Source organism: Phoca vitulina, unplaced genomic scaffold (genome assembly GCF_004348235.1).
Source record: "Phoca vitulina isolate PV1807 unplaced genomic scaffold, GSC_HSeal_1.0 scaffold92, whole genome shotgun sequence".
In the NCBI taxonomy this organism is placed as follows: Eukaryota; Metazoa; Chordata; class Mammalia; order Carnivora; family Phocidae; genus Phoca; species Phoca vitulina.
This window is the reverse complement of record NW_022589795.1, coordinates 344,931-355,795: the sequence shown is the minus strand read 5'-3', so window position 1 is coordinate 355,795 and position 10,865 is coordinate 344,931. Positions and strand designations below refer to the sequence as shown.

General features: G+C 57.2%; 1 protein-coding gene across 4 annotated transcripts; it reads left to right on the top strand.

Annotated features, from left to right (window-relative positions):
- The first annotated feature begins 5,819 nt into the window (after window positions 1-5,819).
- On the top strand, window positions 5,820-8,210 carry KRT16 (keratin 16). 4 transcript variants are annotated; one of them, XM_032396535.1, is made up of 7 exons: window positions 5,868-6,001; window positions 6,086-6,377; window positions 6,847-6,929; window positions 7,054-7,210; window positions 7,306-7,467; window positions 7,559-7,684; window positions 7,986-8,210. In XM_032396535.1, the coding sequence occupies exons 1-7, from the start codon at window positions 5,868-5,870 to the stop codon at window positions 8,208-8,210; spliced, it is 1,179 nt and encodes a 392-aa protein (XP_032252426.1). The 4 variants fall into 4 exon arrangements, with proteins under 4 accessions (XP_032252423.1, XP_032252426.1, XP_032252425.1 ...); XM_032396534.1 differs by having other exon boundaries at window positions 6,077-6,377; XM_032396533.1 differs by having other exon boundaries at window positions 6,074-6,377.
- Window positions 8,211-10,865: the final 2,655 nt, after the last annotated feature.

Sequence of the window (10,865 nt, the reverse complement as noted above, 5' to 3'; positions counted from 1 at the left end):
GGGAGTCAGAATCCTTCTGGAAGAGGCATGAGCACAGGGAAGATGGGGAGGCAGGCTGGGTGGTTAGGGCCCACATTCCTTTGTGAGTCTCAGGAAACCCCCCCAAAGGGGTTTGTGGGCCCCCAGGGGTACTCCCATTGCCTCACCCCGGGAGTATGAACTGCAGACCTTGCTTCTAGAGAAGGTTGTTGGCCCCAGGCAGGTGTGGGAGAAAGGGTGGGGCCTCTCTCAGGGATATTTCCTCAAATGCTCAGCCGCTGCTCAGGATGGGGGCACTGGGGGTGTGCCAGGGTGGGGCGGGGCGCAGCACACCCTCCTGGGTAGCCTGGAGGTGGGGGAGGGTGGGAAACTGCATCCCGGGGAAAACCGGAGGGTCGGTCCTGCCCTAGACCCTCCCAGGACCCTCTGGGCCCCAGCCCCTTTCACTCTGGTGGCAGGCGATGAGCCAGCTGGGGAGGAGCCCCAACACCTGGAAGTCTTCCTTTGAGTAAATCTGGAAACCACTGGGCAGGGCGAGGCTTCCTGGTTTTCTTCAGGAAGTGGGGGTGGGAGGAAGGGGTTAATGAGAGGAAGGGTGCCCCCACCCCAATTCACCGACAGGCTTAGGGCTCTCTTCTGTTGCAGAATCGGACCAGGACCCTCCTGTTGCCTGGAGACTGATCTGGGCAGGATCGGCCAGAGCCCCTGCTGCCTGGGGGGCGGGGTGGTGCAGGGCTGGGGACTAGTGGTGATAAGAGCATGGTCTGTGAGGTGAGCAGGTAGGTGTGGGACTTTGGACAAGTCCCAGGCCTGCTCCGTACCTCAGAGGCTACAGTAACTGAGGCGAGAGATAAGCCCCAGCTGTTGGTCCTTCCAGCTCTGATCCCGGGGACAACGAGGACAGCGAGTTCCTTGCCGTGGCAGGGACGACTGGCTGTGACCGGCTAGAGTCCGGAGCCCGGGTCTGCAGAGGCGACCGCAGGGCTCAGAGCAGGCTGGGAGTGTGGACTCCGCTCCATCAGAGGCCGGTGTCTCCCAGCTGCCTGCGCAGCAGTGAAGGAGGGCAGGCAGGGAGAGGTATTGTTCCCACCAGGCCCCACTGCACTTCCAGCCCCAACCAGAAGAACCAGCCCCGGGTTGAGGATGGCTCATTTGGAGGTGATCTCATTTATCTGAACAACAGTCCCAGGAAGCGGGGAGGGTCTGGGAAGAAGTGCCCCATTGTGTGGACAGGGACACTGAGGCTCCAAGGATCCGTGACTCAGCCCTTGTCTGGGTTGTGCTGGGAAGAGTAGAGGAGAGCCCCCACCTCCTGCCCTGCCCCAGGCTCCCAGGCAGAGGCCTTCTCTCCCTGCAGATTCTGGGGGCCCACCCCTACTGATGGGTTGAGTGGGGAGGGGTCACAGTGGGGGAGTGGTCAGAGATAGCCCTGGACTGCGCCATTCTGCTGGGGAAGAAGCCCTTGTCCACAAAGTGGCTCAAGGTGGGGCTCAGGACGATGGGGGTCCCCAGGGGATGGTCCTGGGTCCAGAGAGTGGAAGCCCCACTCTTTCTAGGAATGCTCAGCCACACCTGGGCAGGTAGGGCCACAGGAAGGAGTGACTGGGGGCTGAGACCTGTAGTCCCCTTGGGGACCCTTGGGGATGGTGTGGGGAATTTTGGTGGCTGGAATTTTTTTGTCCAGGCACCCTGAGCCAACCCAGGCTGCTGGGGACGTGTGCCTGTGGCTGGACTGGGGGACCCAGCTGTGGGACTCCACAGTTCATCCACATCCACCCATCGCCCTGCATGAAATATTTCACCCCCATCAGTGAGGTCTGTAACCGCCCTCAGTGCGGCCTTACCCACTCTCATGTGATGGACACACACACCTGATTTCCAGGCCCAGGGCCAGCTGCAGCCAGACCCTGTGACTCTTCCTCTGCCACGCCCACACCCTGACAGTGCGAGCCCGCAGCGCCTTCTGCAAGGAGACCATGTGGCAGTAACACTCTGTCCAGGACACGGTGTCACTCTGTGCTTCCGCACTGGGCCTGGGCGCAAGGAGACACATGCCCTGGCCTGGAGGGACCCTGGAGGACCTCAGTTTAGAGGTGGTGGGGCTGACAATACTCCTGCTGTCCTTATGCAGGGTGGGTGGGAGGTTGAGGAGAACAGAGGGACTGTGACCGAGCTCGATCTGGTTCCGCTGAGGGTCCCCCTGAGGGAACAGTTTCCCCTGAGGGCCCCTTGGTTGTGCAGACCAGTGTGATGGGCTGTGATAGCCCCCACCTTTGGAAGGGGGGCATGAAACACGGGGGGAGTTGACAGGACCACCTGCCATCTGGCACTCACAGATTTACCCAGATCCTGGGGCCGATCGTGGGGCCAGAGCCCGGACTGGGGACACTTGTTCACTCCCAGGGAGCCTGCCCCCTCCCTGCAGGCCCCCTGAGCCCCATCATGGCCTGGCCACACAGTACTGGGGTTGTCCATAAGTATGCCCTGAGGGCCTCTCTGCTTGGTTTTTTGTATCTGAGTGTCCAGCCCAGATCTGGCTCCTGCTTGCCGCTCTGTCCTGGCTCATTGGGGATCTTCTCTTTCTTCACCCTGCCCCGAAGCCCCATGGGCTGGGGACCCTGCAGCAGCCCCCTCTCTCCCCTCAGTCTCCTTAGGGCCTCCCCCTCTTTCCCTCCTCCCCCCAGGCTGCCTCCTGCTTCCCAGCCTGGCTGGTCAGCAGAATTCCCTTGGAGCTTGTAAAATGTCCCCACCATTAGGCTTGTCCGGGGCAATGCTGAAACAGTGGGTCAGAGCAGGTCGGGAATCGGTATGGGGATCCTGGTGATCAGTCAGGTTGGGGAATCACTGCATGTTGAGGCCTGCCTGTAATAGTTCCCAGCCAACTCAGGTATGAGATGACCTCACATCTGAGATGGGGCGGGTGAAGGAGAGAGGAAAGAGGCCCGGGTGGGGGAAAGAACCCACAGCCCGGAGGGCTGCCAGTTTGGTGGGAGTCCCTGTGCCCGCAGACCTAGTGATCCTGGCTCTCAGCAACCCTGGGCAGGCTCGCCTCTCTGGCATGGAATAAATGCCCCCTGCTCCTTCTCTGCCGGCTCAGATCTTCTGAGGCCCAGCCGGAGCCTCTCCCGATTACTCCTTCCTTTCCTGCTGAGCCTCAGGGTCTCCCTCCTTTCCTGTTGAGCCTCAGGGTCGGGGAACGCTTATCCAGCTGTGTTCCGTGGGCCAAGCACACCGGGGTTTCCTGCCACACAGTGCTCTATTCCCGGCCTCAGCTTTCTCTCCAGGGTCACATGGTGGGTTCCAAGGTCAGAGACTGTGTCATCATCTTCCCCGCCCCCCATGCCCTGGGTGCCAGGCACACGGTGGGTGCTGGGTCTGCGGTGTTGTCTGAGTGGTTTGATGGGTTGGTCGGCAACTTCCTGTAGCTTCTGAGCCCACGTGGATCCCCAGCCATCAGTGCTGGGCCTGTGCGTAATGCCACCCGGACTCCAGGAGCGGTGGAAGGGGCAGGGCTCCAATCGGAAGGGAGGGAGGTGGAGAGCGTGCTGAGGCAGAGAGGGAGGAGCTCCCAGAGACCCCGGGGATAGTCCGTGTGAACCTCAGGAGCTGTGCCGGAGTCGGGTTCAAGTTGCTGCTCCCGTTTCTGTGCTATTTAACCTGGGACAAGTCTTTCACTCTCTCTGCTTGGGGCTTGGTTGCCTTTGGTGGCCTCAAAGGTCATTTTTCGTTCTGAGGGTGATGAGTCTGTGGTTGGACCTGAACTCCAGGTCTTGACACCTGGGATGGCAGGGGTTTTGTCCAAGATTCTAGGACCCATTTGGCCCATTTTGGGGGCTGGGAAGGGGAGTATCGGGTTCTGTGTCCCAAACCTGGCCCTGGAGGTGTGTGTGGGGCACCAGCTCTGCTCAGACCGCTGGGCCCTGTTCCTACAAGCTGAATGACTGGCAGGGCGCGATGTGCTGAGACAGAATTTCCTGTGCCTCGGTTCCCGTAGTATCACCCAGCAGCGCCCGGGCTGAGGCAAGCCCACAGAGGCACTTTAGAGCAAGGACAGTGGCCAGTTCTGTGGGTCACCCTCCAGAGCACCCTGACTGAGGACGCTTCTGTTTTGGGATTTAGATCCCCACCCCCCAATCCTGCCTCCAGCCTTCCCGCCAAGGTCATGCCCACCGTGGGCAAAGCTCACTCCAGGCACTGTGGGGAGGTAAATGAGAATGGACTTACCTGGTCCCAGCCTGCAAAGCATCATGGGTGAGTGGAGATATCCTGAGCCCGGGGTTCTTAAAGCCGAATGACTTTGGGCGAATCACCCCCTCTCTCTGGTTCTCCCTCTCTCCTCCCCACTTCACAGGGCTAATTCAGGACAATCATGCATATTGGCGACACATAGAGAGAGAGGTGGCTCAGGATGATGGGAAGGGCTCGGACTGAACAAGCAGACAGGCAGGGGTCCAAACCTCAGCTCCCCCTTGACTGGGGTCTTGGGAAGCCCCCTTAACCTCCCAGCTGCCTCATCTATGAATCTGTGGCAGGAATATTGCCCCTCATGGAATTGTGTGGTACACATAGAGCACTTCAGACAATACCCCAGCATGGTATACAATGACCCTCTCGTCCACTGAACGACCAGCCTGGAATCTGTGGATCCTCAAAAGAAAACTTGGGAATGGAGCCCTGGATCCAGTGTGGGAACTCGGGGGTCCCTGGTGGGGTCAGGGGTCACACATGGCACTACTGGCGGGGGGGGGACTCCCTCCCACTGCAGTTTATGGTGGGCATCCATGATTAAGTAGGGCAATGCATTGGGGATGGACTGCTCAAAAGGTGGGAGTATTAGGGTACAGAGGAGAGGGCAGGGTTGTGGGAGGGAGGTGCCAGAGTGCAGAGGTGGGTGTGAGGAGGCAGGAGGGGGCAGCTGGCTGCAAAGGAAGGATGGGGAACCTGGGGGCAGGGCCACCGTTGGGGAGTTGCCAGTGTGGTCCTGTGTGCATGTTCTTCTGTGGTGTGTCCTCCCCTTTTACAGATGAGAAAACTGAGGCCCAAGACTGACTGCCTATGCTGCATGGCTTGTAAGGGGCAGAGTGGGACGCTCAATGGTACATGCTGGGTCCGTGGTACCCAACACTTCTGAGGACCCTGGGGGCTCAAAGGCAGCCTCTGAAACTGGGATTGATCCAATAAGGGAAAGAGAGTTGGAGAATTTTTAGAATGAGAAAGGACTCCGAGATCACCCAGTCCAGCCTTTGTCACTTCGCTGAGGGGAAACTGAGGCCCAGAGAGGGGAGGCAAGGGCTCTCAGGCCACAGAGCGCACAAAGCGGAGTGAAACGACGACCCCAGCTCTCCTGTCCAGCGCCGGGCACGTAGGACCCCACCGCACAGCCCGAGACAGCCCCGGGCCGGCACGATTGCTGCGGCCTTTTGCCGCCAAGGCTGTCCCGTGGGGCAGGGAGTCCGTCATGGGCTGACTCACTGCCTGGGGACGCGGCTGCCACAGCCTGCCTGTGCCAAGGCCCCGCTGGCCCCTGAGGCTCCAGGAACGGAGAGCCGGGTTCCCGCCGCCCAGCCTGAGTCACGACCGACTCGCGTTTGTGTGTGTTTTTCTCTCGGCCCCACACCCCCAGAGCTGGGTGGGAACTCAAGCGGCACCCAGTGAAGTGAGTCGACCCCAGGCTGAATAATCCTGATCCGGAGTGGGGAGTTGGACGGGACCTGGAGTGACGAAATCCGCAGGGGAGCCCGCAAGTCAGCAGTTGGGAGGCCCCGCCTGCCCAGTGCCTATAAAAGGTTCCTGGGGTTTGAGCAGCCCCAGCATCTTCCCAGCCTTCCTGAGCGCCTTTCTCTCCTCTGCTGACTCGCTCGCTCGCTCACTCACCTCCCTCCTCTACCATGACCACCTGCAGCCGCCAGTTCACCTCCTCCAGCTCCATGAAGGGCTCCTGTGGCATCGGCGGTGGTTCCAGCCGCATGTCCTCTGTCCTGGCCGGAGGCTCCTGCCGGGCCCCCAGCGCCTACGGGGGCCTGTCGGTCTCCACCTCCCGCTACTCCTCTGGGGGGGCCTGCGGCCTGGGGGGCGGCTATGGCGGCGGCTTCAGCAGCAGCAGCAGCTTCGGGGGGGGCCTGGGTAGCTGCTTTGGTGGAGGATACGGTGGTGGCCTTGGTGCTGGCTTCGGCGGGGGCTTCGGCGGTGGCGATGGCAGCCTCCTCTCCGGCAACGAGAAGTTCACCATGCAGAACCTCAACGACCGCCTGGCCTCCTACCTGGACAAGGTGCGCGCCCTGGAGGAGGCCAACACCGACCTGGAGGTGAAGATCCGCGACTGGTACCAGAGGCAGCAGCCCAGTGAGACCAAGGACTACAGCCCCTACTTCAAGACCATCGAGGAGCTGCGGAGCAAGGTGTGTGGGCCTGGTGGGCGGCGCAGGTGGGCAGAGCATTGAGAGAGGTCATGGCTGCAGCGGCCCTTAGAAAACCACTTTCTAGCATCTTTATTTTACAAACAGGGAGACTGAGCCCACCTTGGGGGAGAGGCCACACAGGCCACTCAGAATTGGTGGCAGAGGGTCCCTTTTCAGCACTGAGGTATCTGAGCTGGGACTGGAGCCCTGACTCTCTTATTCCCTGCCCGTGTGCATTGTACCCTCAACTTCTCTCAGCCTGGGATGGAGGATGGGGTAGCAGGAGACTGGGGGGCATCCCTCCACACACCCTGAGCTGGGTGGAAAAGACACCCAGGCTGGCCGGAGGGCCTGACCTGCCAGCTAGGAGACCCTCAAGTTTGGGGAGCTACCTTTCTCCCCTCTCTGCTCTTCCCCCCTGAGCAGTGGAGTCTTGGCTAACAGGCCTGTCCTTCCACCCTCTCTGTAGATCATTGCTGCCACCATCGAGAACGCTCAGCCCATCCTGCAGATCGACAATGCCAGGCTGGCAGCTGATGACTTCAGGACCAAGTGAGCAACCACCGTGGCGGGCTGCGTGCAGGGCAGAGGGCAGGAGGCAAGCAGTGGGACCGTTGGTCTTGAGCCTCAGAAGCCTCCCAGGTGGAGCCTGATGCCCCGACCTCTGTCCTGCCAGGTATGAGCATGAGCTGACCCTGCGCCAGAGCGTGGAGGCCGACATCAACGGCCTGCGCCGGGTGCTGGATGAGCTGACCTTGGCCAGGACCGACCTGGAGATGCAGATCGAGGGCCTGAAGGAGGAGCTGGCCTACCTGAAGAAGAACCACGAGGAGGTGAGGCCGCTGCTGACCCCTGGCTGCGAGAGGCTGGTTCAGGAACCAGGAAAGGGGTCAGGTTGAGCTGACCACCTCCCGCCATCCCTTCCTAGGAGATGCTTGCCCTGCGGGGTCAGACTGGCGGGGACGTCAGTGTGGAGATGGACGCTGCCCCTGGCGTGGACCTGAGCCGCATCCTGAACGAGATGCGCGACCAGTACGAGCAGATGGCGGAGAAGAACCGCAGAGACGCGGAGGCCTGGTTCCTGAGCAAGGTGGGGCTCAGGTCCTCAGCCCTCCTGCAGGACTGCCCAGCCAGGGAGCACCTCTGGAGCGTCTCACACCTGCTCTTCATTCTTCTCGCAGACCGAGGAACTGAACAAAGAAGTGGCCTCTAACAGCGAGCTGGTGCAGAGCGGCCGCCGTGAGGTGACCGAGCTCCGGAGGGTGCTCCAGGGCCTGGAGATTGACCTGCAGTCCCAGCTCAGCATGGTATGAAGGACCCCGCCCAGCCCCAGTCCCCAAGTCCCCAGTAAGGGCCACCAGGCCCTTAACACTGCCACAAGACAGTTCTGCCTCTCTTATTCCAGGAGTGGGACTGGAGGGATCATTATATCCATTATATAGACACAGAAATTAAGGCCCAGAACAATGGAATACCTTTCCTCCACATTGTCTGGCCCACCAGTAGCCCAGTTGGAGTCCCAATCCATATACCTCTCAGGAAACATGCCCAGAGGCCTGGGGGGACAATAGTGACCACCTCTGTTGACTTTCTTTCTCCCGCTCACAGAAAGCATCCCTGGAGAGCAGCCTGGAGGAGACCAAAGGCCGCTACTGCATGCAGCTGGCCCAGATCCAGGACCTGATCGGCAACGTGGAGGAGCAGCTGTCCCAGCTGCGCTGCGAGATGGAGCAGCAGAACCACGAATACAATATCCTGCTGGACGTGAAGACACGGCTGGAGCAGGAGATCGCCACCTACCGCCGCCTGCTGGAGGGCGAGGACGCCCAGTGAGTGCCCAGCCCCCTCCACCCCCCTCCAGCCCCTCTGCGCTCCCAGCACATCTAACCGCTTTGCCTTTTCTCCCCACAGCCTTTCCTCCCAGCAAGCGTCCAGCCATTCCTATTCTTCCCACAATGGTAAGGCTCCTGAGGGTCCTGGGCGCCCCAGAGACCCCAGCCCTCCCTGTGTGGGGCCTCTTAGCTCCCAATGCCCTTCTCACTCCCTCCCCTCTCTCCCACAGTCTTCTCCTCCTCCTCCTCCTCTGGCCACCAGACCCGGCCCATCCTCAAGGAGCAGGGCTTATCCAGCTTCAACCAGGGCCAGAGCTCCAAGCACTGAGCTGCCTCTTCTAGAGCCTCCTGCCCACCCGCCGGCCCCAACCTCCTGAAGGCCTGGGCCAGGGCCCTGTTCTCCCAGCGCGGTTTCTATCTGTCTCCCCTTCCCCTCCGCTGGTGGTGGGCTAATAAAGCTGACTTTCTGGTTGATGCAAACCTGTGTGGTCTCTGTTCTTGAACTAATGGGAGGGGGCTGAAGGTGTCTCCCAGGGACCTCCTGGGACCTCACAGCCGAGGAGTCCAGGAAACAGCAAAGCTCAGAAGCCCTGGTAGGGTCTTCCTAGAAGAACCCTCTACTAGCAAGGGCGTGGGAGGTGGGACACAGGATGGGAAGGAGCTTCCCTGTGTTGACAGCCACCCTGTGGGTGTGGTCAGGCCTGTTTTGGAATGGAGACAACCCTGCCATTCAGAGGTTGAGTAACTTGGAAAAGGTCATGCAAGATAGTAAGAGGTGTGACTGTGGTTCACACTGGGTCTGTCTCCCTTCTTCTTTTCTTCCCTCTTCATTTTAGTGAAACACATCCTCTGGCAATTTCCTGAGACAGGATGCGTAGACTTTTCATGTCTGAAAACATCATTAGTCTACTCCCATTCTTGATGGATAATTTGGCTGGGTATGGAATTCCAGGTTGCAAATAATTTTCCCTCAGCACTTTGAAGGTATTGTGTCACTATTTCCTGGTTTCCAGTGTTGCTACTGAGAAGTCTAATGCTGTTTTGATTCTAGATATTGGATGCTATCCGATTCCTACCCCTTCCCCCAGAGCTTTTAGGCTCTTCTCTTGCTCTCTAGCAGGCTACAATATCACATGTTCTGCCTCCATGTGGCTGTGTTGGATCTGTTGGATTGGGCACGTGGCAGCATCTTTCAGCATAGAAATTCATGTTCTTCAGAAAATTTCCAGGAAATTTTCTATTTATTTCATGATTTCCTCCCCTCCATTTTCTCTCTTTCTGGAACTCTTCTTTTTCCTATGTATTTCATTCTATTTTTCATCTGACTTCTGTCTCTCTCTCTTTTTTTTTTTTTGACTTTCTGAGATTTTCCTAAACTTTGCTATCCAATCTTATTATTTAGTTTTTTAAAAATTGGATACATTTTAGTAACTCTGGATACTTTTTAAAAGAATAGTCTCTTGTTCTTGTTTCAAGACACAATATTTCATGGCTTTAACAATTCTTCCATTTCCATCATCATTTCTGTTTCCTCTCAGCTGCCTTTTTCCTGGTTTGTCTTATCTCTGTCCTTTATGCCAGAGGCTTCCCTCAAATGTCTGTGGTTCTTGATCTTTGGTTAATATTTAAGAGTAAGTCACTAAGAAGCTGATTGGAAAGTGAGTGTGTATGTGTACAGCAGGGGGGTTTTTCCCCTGCTGAGTCTCACTATAGAATAATCTGGTGAATACGCTGTTTTTATTGGGGGACCTCAAATGTCAGTATCTTTAGGCTTTTCTCTTGGGTAGGGTCTTCCTCAGGAAGGATGCCTCTAATTTCCTGCCTGGCCTATGAAAAGCTACCAACTTTCAGGAAACTATGTGGAGGAAGGGGACTGAGAGTGTTTCAGTCTGTTAATCTGACTTAAGTCAGTTTATTACCCCACCCTTACCCAAGCTGTGCTTGCTCCCTCAGGGTTTAGTCCCTCTGGTAAATTCTCCAGGGTACACCTCCAGTTTCTCCTGAGGTAAAGGAGGAGTGGTTGGCATTAAGTGAGGTTGGGATAGAAAGGGGCTATGGAGGTATCCCTGCTTTTTATACAGACTTTTGACCCATTTATCCTCCTGTTTCTAGCCCACCTGCCCTCCACCTTCAGAGGTGCCTGGTGGCTCCTATTCCAGAGGCTTCCAGGGTCCTGCTGTGTGAATCTGCTTGCTTCTTGGCTTCTCCCTGGGAAAGTACCAAGATTACTTTTTTATTTATTTTCTAGATTCCGAGATTTTGTCACTGTAATCCCTTCTCCTGTTCTCTTCATCCAATACAGGTTTTATCCATTAACACTAATTTTAGAGGTGCTTAGAGGGGTGGTGATAAATGACACATTTAACCTCCGAAGTCCCTGCTTTACATGGCAAAATATTTTTCATCTTTCAAGGCTGCTGAGCTTGATTCATCACTCTGTAATGCATGATTATTTTTGGTTGTTGAGCAAACATGTCTCCTTATTTATGGTCAACGATCCTGTCTTCTGGGCCATAAGTGAGGTTATGATTCAGATTGAACCCCAAATCCCAATACCCAAAGGCAACCACTAATAACATTTTGGTGAGTTTCTTTCATGTATATATATTACAGGTCTGTCTATCATCTATCTATCTAACTAACTAACTATATCTAT